This window comes from Pteropus medius, unplaced genomic scaffold (genome assembly GCF_902729225.1).
Source record: "Pteropus medius unplaced genomic scaffold, Ma_sr-lr_union100, whole genome shotgun sequence".
In the NCBI taxonomy this organism is placed as follows: Eukaryota; Metazoa; Chordata; class Mammalia; order Chiroptera; family Pteropodidae; genus Pteropus; species Pteropus medius.
This window is the reverse complement of record NW_024352783.1, coordinates 1125592-1140990: the sequence shown is the minus strand read 5'-3', so window position 1 is coordinate 1140990 and position 15399 is coordinate 1125592. Positions and strand designations below refer to the sequence as shown.

General features: G+C 36.6%; 1 protein-coding gene across 10 annotated transcripts in view; it reads right to left on the bottom strand.

Annotated features, from left to right (window-relative positions):
- Nucleotides 1-15149, bottom strand: part of NDEL1 (nudE neurodevelopment protein 1 like 1) — a 77710-nt gene extending 62561 nt beyond the window's left edge. For 4 of the 10 annotated variants that reach the window (XM_039847320.1, XM_039847315.1, XM_039847313.1 and 1 more), the window contains exons 1-6: nt 14964-15148; nt 7377-7474; nt 5923-6076; nt 4897-5045; nt 2846-2982; nt 307-480 (exon numbers count right to left, since the gene is read on the bottom strand). In XM_039847320.1, coding sequence (XP_039703254.1) covers nt 307-480; nt 2846-2982; nt 4897-5045; nt 5923-6076; nt 7377-7474; nt 14964-15140 — 889 coding nt within the window. In that variant the 5' untranslated portion in view covers nt 15141-15148. Of the gene's footprint in view, nt 1-306; nt 481-2845; nt 2983-4896; nt 5046-5922; nt 6077-7376; nt 7475-14123; nt 14145-14963 lie in introns of those variants that run through there. The other 6 variants (XM_039847319.1, XM_039847318.1, XR_005649561.1 and 3 more) reach the window with 5 other exon arrangements.
- Nucleotides 15150-15399: the final 250 nt, after the last annotated feature.

Here is a 15399-nt window from a genome sequence, read left to right as displayed (position 1 = left end):
GTTTTTAAATATTTCTACATAAACATATATTACCACTATAATAAAAAAAAACTTTTCACTTTTTAAAATCTCAATATATTAAGCTGCTTTTGTCTTAAATGTAGCCATTATCTCATTGGTTCCTTTATCTGGGTGCACTAGGAAAATAATTCCTTCTTCACACAATTTCTTCTTCACACAGTGCTATATATTTAACCAACTTTTACACTGAAATTATTGCTTAAAACTTAGCAAACCCTGCTTCATCAGCTAACCCTCTTAAGTTAATAATCTGCCATAGGTTCAAAAAGAAAAGACGTTACAAACCTTTTGGTGAAGGAAAACTGTTCTCTGTTCCTTTACCAACAGGAGTAGCTGGCAAAGAAAGTGATGCTTGGACAGCAGAATCCATCTTTTCACAGTCTAGAGTTGGAGAACTGGGAGCCGACTTTCTGGTTACTTCCTGTTGTCTTTCCCGAACTGCTAGTTCTTGCCTTAAATCTGTAAAATGTTGCAAAGGTAGTAATACTCACTAGAGGAAGCAAATACATCAAGCAAAGTCACATCTGAAACGCCATAAAGATATTCCTCCCAAATTAGTATTTTGCAAAAATTAATTTCCTGTTTAACAATTTTTATTTCTAGGGAAATAAAAATGACAATCCTACTGTCAAAATCTAAAAATGCTATAACCAAAAAAAAATGCTATAACCTAAAGAGAACAATTTTCTATGCCCATATGCAAATAGAAATAAGGCACAGTCCAAAGTAGAATTCACAGTAAACATATATGACACAAAAATAAATATTCCTTACCAATTTATTTGCTTTCATTTTGCAATGATATAGTTTCATTTCTCAAAATAAACAGATTGGCAATGGGGATTATTGCAAAAATCAATGAAGTGCATTTTTATCATTTTAAACGGGTTGATATCTTTTATTAATTGTCACAATAAAATACTTTGTTTTAGAAAGAAAGTAGTAAGAATAGTTGCAAATTTGTTTCTTGCTTTCAAAATTGAATTTGCAACCCAAAATTAATGTTTTCCTTTCCAATTATTCAACTGACTTACAGAACACTTGCTTATGTTAAAAGAAGATACAAAGTTTTCCCACTTCTGGATCATATCCAAAAGGATTCAAAGCAGGATCTCAAAGGGATATTTGCACATCCACATTCACTGCAGCATTATTCATGATAGCCAAGAAGTAGAAGCAACCCAGTGTCCACACGGATAAATGGATCAAGAAAATGTGGTATATACATACAATGGAATATTATCCAGCCTTAAAATGGAAATTCTGTCACATGTTACAACACAGATGAACCCGGAAGACATTAACCTAAGTGAAATAAGCCAGTCACAAAAAGACAAATATTATATGACTTCATTTATATGAGGAATCTAAGGTAGTCACACTCAGAGCAATAAATAGTAGAACTGTGGTTGTCAGGGCTGGGAGAAGGAGGAAATAGGGAGTTGTTCAATGGGTATACTTTCAATTTTGCAAGATAAAAAAATTCTAGAGATCTGCTACACAATAATGTGAATATAATTAATACTACTGAACTATACACTTAAAAATGGTTAAGATGGTAAACTTTATGTTATGTTTTAGACCACATTTGTAAATAAATAAATAAGGTACAGTGTTAAGATTTTATACATTACATAAATTATGAAAAGTTCTTCAGCTGAAGTTCTTCAAAAAAAAGAAAAGGCATGAAAAAATAAATTTTAAACACAGGACATGAAGTTTCACTAGTAATCAAAGAACTACAAATTTAAAAACAATGAGATACCAATTTTCAACTTCCAAATGAATTTTTAAGTAATTTTTAAATCTATTTTTATTATTCACAATGCTAGTTAACAGTGTGAGAAGGACACCCTCAATCACTGCCACAGAGAGTATAAAGGTTATGATTTACCTATAAAGTAATTTAGCAGTGTCTTTTATGACCATTAAAGACATTTATATCGTATGTCACTTCTAAGAACCTATTCTAAAGAAATTATCAAAGATATTTATAAATATTAAGTACAAGGATCCTATTCAAGATTTATAGCAAAAAAATTAACCACAAATAATAAAGCACTCACCAAATAAAACAATTATAGTAGAATATTACACAACAGTTTTCAAAACCTGTTTTAAAAAATCTTTTATTGGCATGGATTATATCACTATATTAAGAAGTGAAAAAAGAAAGAATAGAAAATATATACATATATAGTGTGGTCCCAATTATATAAAGGAAAAAAGTATATAGATATGTTTATATACACTCATAGGAAAGACTGAAAAGAAACACACCAAACCGTCAGTGGGTTCTCTCAAAATAAACAGATTGGCAATGATTTTTATTTTCTTCTTTGCAATACTTTGCATTCTACCATGCATAAATAAAAAAAGAGGGAGGGAAAGAGAATTTTAAAGGAAAGTATATATTCACTATATGTATAACATGTGCACATACGTAATATTATTATGTACATAACACAAAATTATTTAGGTAGAAACAAAAAGGAAAAACCCCAACTAACCAAGCAGTATAAGCACAGCGGTAATGGTTAAGGCTTTAGAAAGCAGACCAGGGTTTGAATCCCAACTGACATGTTATAAGAGACTCTGAACAAAATGCAAACTCTCTGCATCTCAGTTCTCTGACCTATAAAATGGGGGTAATAATACGTACCTACTAGAGCTGATAAGGTAGGTATTAAGTAAGTTGACAGATTAAAAGTACTTAGTACAGTATCTGACAAAAGTATATAAATGTATAGCTTTAAAAAGTTAATCCTGAAGCTAGCTTAGAACTCTGGCTTAGGAACAATAAGGTTTAAGTTATAAATTTTACCTCTTGCTTCATCCTTTAACCTTTGTACAGAGACCAACAAAGATTCCTTTTCATCAAGTTCACTTTCTAAAAATGCATTTCTTTCAATGGCCTGATTTAGCCTTTGTTCAAAGTCTTCCAGTGAAACTATTGTTGCCCTAGAAAAAAAATTAGAATCCATGAATTAAATAAATAACAAGCAAATATCTAATACAAAAAGAAACTGTCAGTTTATCTCATGCCATTTACTGACCTAAAAAAACTGGCCCAGTTGAAAGAGAATGATCTCACCCCCTCTGACATTTGGTGGCATTTAATGTCTCTACTATCATTTGGGGCCATTAAATATACTCCTTTCTCTTAAATTCCCATCTAAAGTCCTTAAAGTTCCTTAAAGAAAGGCCACTTACTATACAATTTATATCTCCCCACTGGATTTTAAACACAATACAATCAAGTTGACACACTTTCAGGATGAAAACTTTTCAAGTTTTAGAGTATGTAAAAATTAACTAAGAATGTGTTTAAAACACGAAGTCCCAGGTCCCACTCCATTTGCTTTCTTCCTACCAACCCTTTTCTTCTTCCTGCAAACATTAACAGGTACCTACTATGTGCCCCCATATCCGCTATGTGCTATCTACTACAAAAAATTCCCTAACCTCAAGACAGAAATATGCCATGCCCAATTTTATCAAGTCCTGTCAACTGTCAAAATACCTCTGAATTGCATTTCCTCTCCTCCAACCTTCTGCGCCTGGAGTAATTCTTCATCTATCATATGGATTACTCCTAAATTGTATACACATCTCCTCCTCTCTATTCCAATTCCCCAGTATTGTCTTCTTAAATCACAATCTGGTATTACCCCTTTGTTTAAAAAATTCTCAGAGCCCCCTCCCACTGTCTATAGAATGACTTTCAAACATTGTACACAAGGTTCTTCACAAACTGGCCCCAACCAACTTCTAGTCTCATCTTGTGCAGCCATACTATCTCTATACACTATTATCAAAGTGAAATATTAACACCTCATGCAATTTCCTGCCTCTCTGCCTTTGCATCTCTCTTTTCACCTGGTTAACCTATTTATCCTTGCAGACTCACCTTCCCCAACTCCCCCAGGGTACTTTAGCTGCTCCCTTCTCTATGCCCTGAGGCAGCTGGTACACTCTTTACTGGAGTATTTATCATATGGAGTATCCATACCTGTAACACCCAAGGGCAGTAGTAACTAGTTTATCTTTGTATCCTCAACTCTAGCATCATGTCAGGCATTTAAGAGTCACTCAAATATTAAGGAAAGAAATATCAGACAGTAAAGTAACAGGAATTAAGTTGAGAATGATTAAAAACAACTAATTACAGATATATGAAAGCTTGGCAACAGTAATAGCAAGCCACTACAAGTTGTTCAGCAAAACTGTAATTAAAGCAATATTTTGAGAAAATTCATTGGTCAGTATTAAAACAGAAGAGAATAAACAGACAACAGCATGAAGGTTACCAGAGGGGAAGTAGGGATGGAGCAGAAAGAAGACTTTGGGTGGTAAGCACACAATAGAATATACAAATGACGTATTAAAGAATGGTACACTTGAAACTTATATAATCTCATTAACCAATGTCACCCAATTAATTTAATTTAAAAAAGAAAAAGAAAACAGAAGAGAATAAAAAGTAGTAAAAATTTAAAGACAGATCAGCTAGGAAATAACTACGGAATTCAGGTGTAAGATGTGAGGACGTACAAAAAGTGTGGTGGTACTGAGAACACAGAGAGAAAGATAGGAAGGAATGAGACATGTTTTAATGAAAAACCAACAGGACCAACAATGGTACAAGAAAGAAGAATGGAAAAAGAAGAATGGAAAGAAAAGCTTGGAAGGGCATCATTGTGGATATAAATGTATTTGGTTTGTTTCAATGTAATGAGCTACAGGCGACACAAAATACCAAAAGTGTTCTAGGACTAAGATCTAGGTGATAAGTTGAACCTAAAGACATAAATTTATATTCATCACTGATTACCAACTTTGGTTATTCTAACAAAATGCACATCATTCATTTACCTTTTTGCTCGCTCTAGGTCGTCATTGGCCTGCTCCAGCTCTCTCACATACTTATGCAACTGCTCCTTAATGGCCCGAGTCTGACTTAAATCATCTTCTAATACTGAGACCTGCTTGTAGCTCTGTGCATACTGATGTTCTAGTTTCTCCTGAAGATGTGGGCATAGGAAGAAAAATATGTGTCATTAATGTACAGTTTTCTTTAATAAAAGATGCATCCTAAGTTAATGGGGAGGAAAAATCCAAGGAATTTACCCGCAATGAGTTGATGGTACCCCTTCTTTTTACAATATTTAAAAACAATGACACATCCATTCCAAGTGCCTTAACTCATATAAAATTTAGTCAACCATTCTCCCCTCAGAAAGAAATCTAATAATAATTTCTCTGAGAAGAAGTGAAATAATGAAACCATTGCCTCAAAAACCCCAAACATGGTGGGGGAACCTCTTGGTCCTCAGGCTGAATAAAGCCAGGGTAAGCACAAAGTAGACTGAGTTCAAATTCCCTACTCCTGACTTGACCACTCCTTCTCCAAACCCACCTTCTCCCCAGACACAGGAACTCCCCAAGCCTTAGCCAAATGGTAAAGGAATTTTACTCCTAAAAATTCCTTTTTAGAAGGGAATTTTTAAATCCAAACTAACTCCAAATTAAAAGGACTATGAACAATAATGAAATAAATGTATTTCATACATTATAATTTTAAAGTGCCACAGAATGAAGCAATCTGTCAAAACAAATAATCAGGCAGCTTTTGAAAACTATAGGAACTACAATATAATTGTATAAGCTAGGAATATTATAGCTAAAAAAACGGGCTACAGAGATTCTAAGTGAACTCCTAAACTCTAAACCACCTTTCCCATGGTTATGTCAATGAAAACAGTTTAGGTCCAAAACTCACTTTAAGCCTCTTTTTTATTTTTTTGTTGCCAGCTGCTCTTAAGCTCCCCTTGAAAAAAATATATTTCTCATTTAATGCCACCTAGTACATTAGACACCAGCTTCTACTGCCACAATTACCTTTAGTGCTTCCACTTCATATTTCAGTCTTTGGTTATCAGCTTGCAAGTCTCTATTTCTTTGTTCAGCCTGTACTAACTGTGCCTCCAACTCTGCTTCTAATTCTCTGCTTCCTTCCTGGAATTCAACTAGCTCATCCCGAGCTTCCTGGAAGCTAATCAGAAACAAAGTGGGAAAGGTGAGTTGTAGTTGGAACCATAAAGAACATCTTGAAGATGATTATATATCAATTCAATAATTTTGCCTGAATGCTATGCTATTAATAACATATACTAAACAATAAAAACAATCTGTTTTGCATCTCTTACTCAATATTCAGGGCTCAACCAAAATGAATTATAGGCCCCAAAAGGACTTACATTTTATATACTCACCCCTAGATCTTCCTTATTTAAAATATTAGTAAAGAAGCACATGTTACTATACCACAAATTAGTTCATTATTTAGAAAAGTGTTTTCCAATATAACTGGTTTCCTTTATAATTCTATTATTTAATTTTATGCATCTAAAAAACATTATTCTGGGGGAGGGAGGAGGTAGATAGGGGTAAAGGGGGTCAAATATTTGCTAACAGAAGGAAATTTAACTTTGTATGCTGAACACAATGCAATATATATATGATGTATTACTGAATTGTATACTTGAAACCTATTTGATTTTATTAACCAGTCACCCCAATAATTTTAATAATAAATAAAATAAATAAAAACATTATTCTGAGAAGGGGTCTATAGGCTTCCCCAGCCTATTAAGGTGTCTATGGCAAAAAAAAAAGATTAAGAACCTCTGCCACAGACACACACCTTTTATATCCACTGGCATAATAACTGGCTTCAACAATAACAAAGAAATAGCAATAAAATGTCTGATAAGGCTTAGTAAGCTCTGTTAACCAAAGTAGGAAAATGTATATGTATTTTAGAAAGATTCTAAAAAAGAAATTTAAGACAAGTTTTGGTACTCAAAAGGGTATTATCTAAGAGTTCTCCCAACTAATTAAAATAGTTGAGATTTTCTAAAATGCTCCATACCCCCGAAGCTTTTCTCCTTCCAAGTTTTCCTGGCTCTAGACACTGATGATGCTTGCCTGCTCTGCTATTTGGAGCCCTAGATATCATCAGAATCTCCAAAAGACGGAAATGACGAAGCAGAATCAGTGCATATGCAGCAGGCCAAAGATGGCCAAGTAGAATAATAAGCATAAAAGGAAGTAAACTACCAGAAGAAATCACAAATGACACTAAGCTTTCTTATCATTTTAATAATTTGAGTAATATAAGGATTTATGGCATTTTTGTACTATTTAAATACAAGCAATGTTATGACTATTTCTAGAATCCCAATCCTAAATTTGAAACTCTAATTTTAGCTTTATGTCTAAAAAAATGTACATATTAGAGATGGTGTATTCCAAATGCCCTCCCTGATTTTTAGGACACTTTTCAACATTACCTTTGTTTATACTTTAAGGAAAGTTCCTTCCAATAAGCAGTTTCCTCCTTTAAACTTGAAAAATCTGGTATATCTTCACCATCCATGATCAAAAAAGCCTATGAAATATTAGACAAGTTTATAAATTAATAGAGAACATGGGAACCTATGTATAACACCAAATCTGCCGCATTTTGGAGAGAATTAAACATGAACAATTCTAAGAGTGGTTAACTCTTGTTGTAACTCAGGCTCATAAATCACTTCACTGCCCCACTACTGGGGACCAGCAATATTGTGGATGAGGTCACGATAGGAGAAAAGATCAACATAGTCCTTTGGTATAAAGCACTCTTGGTCACAGCACTGGGTTCTGGTGAATTGGCCCCACAGAATCATCCTGCACACAGCTCCAGCAGTTTGTTTACAGCTGACTGATCTTCTAGGAATTAGGTGACAGAAACGAGCTTATTGTCAGAGCTGATGCTACATGCCCTTCTCTGTTTGTTGTACACTTGCTTCAAAATACCTGCTTGAAACATTTTACACCAGATGATCCTACTAGGAGGTCAGGTACCACATTCCCAATAATTCTAAAAACTTCCTGTTAGTTATCTGTTAAGTCCAAAGTTTCCTCCATTAAATCCACTAATCCTTCAACTTCAATATTCTTTCACCTTGGTTCTTCTCCCAAGGTGTTCAGAGAAAGGGAAAAAATATCTAATTAACTTTGCATTTGAACTGACTACCTAAAGCTCCCAATTGACTGGCCAGATGAAATACCAAAGACATTGAGCTCACTCTAGAATCATGCCTAATCTTACGAAACAAAGTTCTGTTAAACTCCTACAAAGTTCTGTTAGACTCCTACAAAGTTCTGTTAACTCCTACAAGCCCCTCCCCAAGCATTCCACTTTATAATCCAGCAATACTATTCAAAATTGTCCTAACACACCATTCTGTTTCAGGTCTAGACGTTTTCTCTACCTGGAATGGTTCACTCTTCCTTGTGCATTTGGATAGCTCCCATTCATCCTTTAAAACCTAGCTGTCATCTTTTCCAGAAAGCCTTTCCTGCCCTCATCAAATAACACTAAAACTTCTGTACTCTTTGCAACCTCTATACCCTACGCATGCTTTCATGAATATACTTACCCCATAGTAATGCATATGGCTTACACCTCTATGTCCCCTATTAGGCTCTGTACTATTCTTACTTATTTCTATCCCAGCACGATGCTTACATGATAGCAGATACTCAACAAAATTTACTAAATTAAACCAAAATTGATTCAACCGAATCCATACCAGGCAGCAAGAATCCAAGACCAGCTATAAAAGTAAATTTAAAAACTTGGGAGTTGTAGAAGCTTGGAGTTCCTCTAGCACAATACACTTATGAAGGTTTAGGAAAATGTCAGACAAGAATAAATACAGAATTCCAATTTCAGGGTGAGTATACCAAAGAGACACAAGAGTGGTTTCTAGTTGAATAAAATTAACATGTAACTGTATACACTTAGTTTAATTCCTTTGTGGCCTACTGCAATTTCTTCTGTTTTAGTCAAGTCTCTCCTGACCATACCATCTATTATTACTTTTGCAACCTGTTAATCTCCCAATTATTACCATTCAGCCTAAGACTTCTTCGAAAAAGAGATGGATCCTTGACATACTTTGCATGCCTTCATGGCACCAAGTATAACATCATGCTCAAAGAAAGTACAGAATGCTTACAAGTGTTTACTGAGCACCTACTATGTATCAGACACTGTTAAGTACTAGATAAATATTCAGTGCACCAAATGCACCTCCTCTAATCTGATTACTCTTACACTGGCACATTTTTGTCTGTATTATTCTATTCTGGGAGAGAATGCATAGCGTGACAATACATTAAAACATAAACCTCCACAAAGTTGCAGTGTTGTAGAAACTGGGTCCTAGGGTTCCAATTCTGCCATTATATTCTCAAGCAATATGCTTAATCTCTTAAAGTCTCATTTTTCATCTAGACCTATGGACTAGACATGTTTCTTTAAGTTTGGACTAGACTTGTTTCTGATTAGTAAATAATACTGATTTATTTTATAATCCTATTCCTTCACCAAGGTTCTCAACTTCAACTCCATTTTCCCAGATGCAGGAAGAATCTTATTTTTAACTGTAATTTAATTTGTAGTAAGGTGTGAATGAGGATGAGGGTAATCCAGCAGTGAGCTATTTGCATTTCAAAAGAATATCCAAGCACTTAAAAGCATCACTATATGGTATCGATAACTCCTGAGAGTTATTGCCTAAGTATCTTTGAGGGGAGGGACATATTTCATATTCACAGCCCAGATGAAGATATAATTACAGGACATCAGAGAAGTATCTGGGGGTCAGGCAAGAATCACAGGGTCCTCCGAATGCTCTATATAAGGTCTTTCCCCAAAATGCCCCCAAAATTACTAATTACATTTGAAACCTATGAATCCAGCCCAAAAGAAGCTATAGGCACTAGTCCTCAAATTTGGATAGATGCATTTGCCATTTAAACACTGGCAATCATATATCAATGTACAGCTCAAATATTCAGTTTCTGATACACAGTCCAGTAAATTATGGTTTTGCAAAATGTTACGAAGATTGGAATGACACCAGATGCAAAGTCTTGCTGCTATTTCACCTAAACAAGAAACACAAAGAAAAATAAAAGGATAAGTCTCTCCTGCTAGTTCCTTAAGGGCAGGACCTTATTTATAAATCCCTTCTGAATCACCAGAAACATAGAACACAGTACAAATTCAACAAATATTTTAACTGACTTATAATCTTTCATTATTCCCTCTTTATTTTCAAAGTTCTGCTTTCCTTTATTAATATCTAAATTCCTATTTCAGGAATGAAGTAAGCAAAAGATTTGTGAGTAGTTTATTTCTACCTTGCAATGCACCTGGTTTTGTAAATCAGGATTACAAAACCTATCATTCTCGGCTAGACAAAATTATCAGTCTGATGCATGCCAAGCCATATTTAATCACTTATAAAGCTTAGTATGGCTCCACATCAAAGAAAAGAGAGCTGATGGGACTTATTGGGGAGAGCCTTGGCGATATTACTGCACACTTACCATCTAAAATAATCACTGTCCAGCCCCTCAGTCTTAAATATGAATAGACAACCAAGTACCATTAGACAAATAAGAAAACTCAGTAGCATAAGAAAATCCTAAGACCTACTAAACTGAGAGGAAACAGATAATTCAGGAAATGAGAGAACTTTTTTTTCTCATACAAGAACTCATGAGGGTTACCTCCTACATGTTTCCTGTGACAATTACTAAAGAAGAGAGAAAAACAAGACCTGTACAACACAGGGTGCAGGAAATAGTAGCTGCAATGTGGGATTGCAAAGAAGAGAGGTCCCATGATGAAGCCTAGTTCATCGGGCAGAGTAAGCCAGATGGATGGCTCCAGGAAAAATGAGGAATCGCATATAATAGATAGCATGACTTGGAAACTGGATAAATCTGAGGCTGTAGTGAAAGCACATCACTCCTGTGCTTTCACTAAAAATCAGTGGAAACTCCAGAGAAATCAAAATGTAATATAAGGAAGTCCCAACTCTTATATAAAACATTTTTAAAATTAAAGATTCCAAGTCAAATTTTTTTAATTTACTGATTTTTAAATTATTGTATGCAACTGAGATAAGTTCCCTAATTTTATAGCCATCGGTGAATGTCCTATTTTTGGTCTTAATTCACCATGAATGTCACATGTTGCTCCCTTGTAAGGTTCTAGAATTTGGTGAACAAGTTTGTATTTTTTTTATGCCCTTTCTAATTTTGTAGACTTTGATGATAATACCACTCAGTCTTGGTCTTCTCAAAATGAGTATTTATCTTCTTAGCTCATATTCATTTGGCAGCCATCTCAGTTCCTTAAACATTTTTGTCATGCTTTGGGCCTGCTCTAGTTTACACATATACCTTTTCAGAGCTGAGTGGTGCTACTTCAGTATTTCGACATTTTATTCATGGGTAGGGAATTTTTCCTTTTAAGTGTTCAGTACCCATTCTGTTACTATGCAGCACTTGATGATATTGGTGATTGTGTGGTCCATGGGCCAATGTCCTTATGGAAGGCCATAATGACTATTAGATGCCTGTCTTGGCATCTAACATTTATTCGAATATATTTGAATGTGGAGCCAATCCTTCTACAAATAGGGTCAGGGTTGTTTTTATCTATAAATGTTGTCATTCACATGTCCAATTGAAACTTTTCTGTGTGAGGCTCTTTTTTGTTGTTATTGACCCATTCGTATAGTATCAGAGGACCTACTAGTAGTTATTAACTTTGAGAAGCACTTAGCTAAGTAGGGTTCCCTGAGGAATCTCACTATTTACACCTCTGAGTGTACTATAAAAGTATCCATATGTCCCTGATTTTTGATCCTTGAATAGGGCCATACTCTTAATACAACCACCAACTTTTCCATCAGTGTCCCCTGGTGACTCGGGTTTTAAATAGCTCTTCATGTGAAACTTCTTGAGAATCTAGTTCTATTTTTTGTATCCTCTTTCTTATCCAACTACTTAGTTCAGTGTCAAATAATTCTAGCAAAATGATTTTAAAGTGGTCTTTTTTTTTTTTTTTTTCCAAACGCACCTCTATTTTCTTGCCGAATCTTATGTGAACTGAATGTTGACTACAATTTTTCTAACAGGCTACTTTTACAACCTGTTTACTGGCTTCTCAAACAGTATTATAATCTATGCCAGAAAACTTTTACCAGAATGACTATCATCTTTGCCAGAATAAGCCAATTAAAAACATTTAACCAGCAAACAAGTGGTAGGAGAAGCACAACATAGTAGGCAAGAGCCTCGACTCTGGAGCCAAACTGCCTGGGTTTGTATTAGACTCCTCTACTCACTAGTTGACCTTGGGCATCTTACTTAACCACTCAATGCCCCATTTCCTTACCTATAAAATGAGGATAATAATAAAAAGGGTGTTGTTACGAAGATTCAGTGAGTTAATATTTGTAAATTACTTAATACACTGCCTGACACATAGTAAATGCAACATAAATTTCATTAAATTATAAAAAACTGGTAGTCAGCAGTAGACCTTTGAAGTATGCCACAAGATAAATGTGCTCCAGAATTTATATCATAAAAATGATCCCTTCAAATTAATTAATTACTTCCGGAAGCTACATGCATTTACCAGTGATATCATTATTACTGATAACATTGAGAAAACCTTTTTTGGAATAGCCTTGAAGAGCCATATTAAAAACTAAACAAAAAAATTCTTTGTGGTCCCATCTCATTGTTACTGCTTTCTAATTGATATTATCCGGGTTTATCATTCCAATTTTATTCATCAGACGTACCCTTTCCAAAAACTGAATTTTTACAAATGCTAAAAATTGCTACCACTGCAGATACTCAAAAACCCTTTTCAGGGGTCTTTTCAGACTGCAAAGACAGTCTGTTCAGTTTGCTTCAAATTACAGTGGGAGGATGTGTTTACTGTGTTATCTGAAACTATGTAACCAGAGATATAAGGCTATAGAAAGTTAGCCAACATAGAAAACTATACTGCTGAAAAAAAAAAGATGCTTTAATGATATATCTACAATCTTCTGAAGCTGAAATAAAGGCAGATAATTATGTATTCCAATATCCAAATCTTCCTTCTATACTATGGCTCATATGGATGGAACGTGAATCGCAAAAGTATGACAACTTTTACATGGGGCATTATCATACTGTATGATCTTCAGATATCTAGCAACTGCCAAATCAACTAATTTGGGTATAAAACAACCTGTCCGAAAATCCAAAATGCTTTATTTACAAAGAAACTACTCTTTGTAAGAAAATCCATTTTATATATTGTCTTGTTAATAGTTGTAGAACAGCACTAGAGTCTGGAAGTTCTTCTGGACCTCACTGTAGGTAATTACATGCCCTTCTTTGTATCAAAATTCTTGGTAGACATTTACAGAATTTTTAACTTTTCAAAGTCAATCACAATTATGATCTGCCTTTTGATCCTATCAAATTCTTTTTACTACCTTATGAAATGTCCAGAAACTTTTGATATCAAAAGTAATATTAAGTTTTAACTTTAAGTAATTAAATTTATCCCAGTGTGGTTTAAAATGAGAATAAAAATTTTGTAGATGTCATGAAAGCAAGATCTAAGTTTTTACTGGTTTCTACGTAGTTTAAGTATTCTTTACTCAACTTCAATTTATTTAAGAGTCAAAACGAAACTAAAAGAGAACAGCTTCATAAGATTTAGCAACTTTTTCCAGGTCAACCTTTAACCATGGCTAGCCAAAAGTTTTCTCTATTCCTTATGACTTCCAATTTTAAATAATTAATTTTAATAAAATTTCAGAAGGGGTATCAGTTCTTTTACTTCTCTTCAATACATGACTTAATGCTACATTTTACACTACCAACTTCATGATTTCCTAAGTAGATTAAGAACAACACAATTTATCAAACAAGATAATTAGGCAGCAACTTCTGAGCGAGTTTCAGAGTAGGATTTTTCATATAACTGAGTAGCAGTTCTTATATTAGATAAATCTGCTCTAAAATATTTGAATAAGTCTTCTACTAGCTTCTGGGATATTTTTGGCAAGTCAAATTTTCTGCTTTGTTTTCCAGCTGAGAAGGGCATAAAAGTCCCACAAAAAGAAACCCTAACTCCGAGCCTACAGACGTAAATTCTGAACCAAGCGAACCCAACTCACCAGTTGGTAGAATCCACAGTATAAATCACTTGATACTTCCCACCCCACCCGGGCTCAATTTCTGCATCTGTCAAAAGGCAACAACAGAATCAGGTACATCTACTGGGTGATGAGATTCAAAAGAGAGAGCAACAGTGTTCTGAAATGTGTGAAAGCGCTACAGAAATGGAATGTAATTATCGGTAGTGAAAGAACTCACTTTCTTTTGCAAAACTTAAAGGGTTACTTCCTCGCTTACCATCAAAAAAGAGGCTACACAAGCAACCCAAACACGTTTGGTGACATTTCTCTTAACTCCAAAGGGGTGATTAGCAGTTTGGTGCGGAGAGTCACGGGAATGCCATCGGAACCCAACGTGGGCTGCTTCCGCTCTCGCCCCCAGCGGGAAAGAAGCAAAAAGCTCAAATTCAACCTGGCTGCAAACAACCCACCAAGCTAAAGAGATTTAAGGGGGAAGGGACGGCGGGCGGGGTAGGTTGGGCGCGCCGCTGCCACCTCAAACTGAGACACTCCGTGCGCCACCAGCGCCCCGGCCCACGGTGCCACGTACCGGCCTTGGTCCACACCACCCCTTACCCCACGCCCGGACTTGGGCACATCCTCCGGAGGTCGCCGGGCTCGCTCTCTTGCAGAGGCCCCTGGTGGACCACACCTCGGACCAGGGAACAGTTAGAGCGGTTGGAACAGTTGCTCCCGGACTGGCCGCCCCAGAACCCAGCCGCAGCCCAGCCCAGAGGGGCCTCAGGCAGCCCCGGGGCCCGGCCGGCTCCCCAGGGACAGGCCTCGGCGCCGCTGGCCCGGCCCAGCACCCTTGGGAGAGGCCACGAACCGCAGGCTCACCTCCAATGTGTCAAAAGCGCATGTTCGCCGCCACCCGACCGACGTCTCCGCTCTGCTGGCCTGGCCAGGCCCGCCCAGCCGCTCAGCTCCGCTCGGCGGCCCTGAGCTCCACTCCGCGTACCTCAGTGCCCAGCTCCTCCCCAACACGTCAGGGTCCGCCTGGATGTCCGAGGCCATTCTGTGACGCGCAGGGGCGGGGCCCGAGCATGCGCGCGAGAGTGCGGGCGGCCCCGGCGGGGGCGTGGGGAGAATGGCGTCACAGGGGGCGGCGGCGGCCTCTGCGCAGGCGCTCCCGGTGCGCGAGGTGAGAGCGTTCGGCCTTCCCGCTTCCTCCAAAAGCGCTGCCCTTCGGGAAGGTGGCGCCCCAGTGGATGAGAACCCTGCCTCCTCGTTTTTCAGCTGTCAAGATCCTTCAAGTGTATGTTTCAGTGTTCCT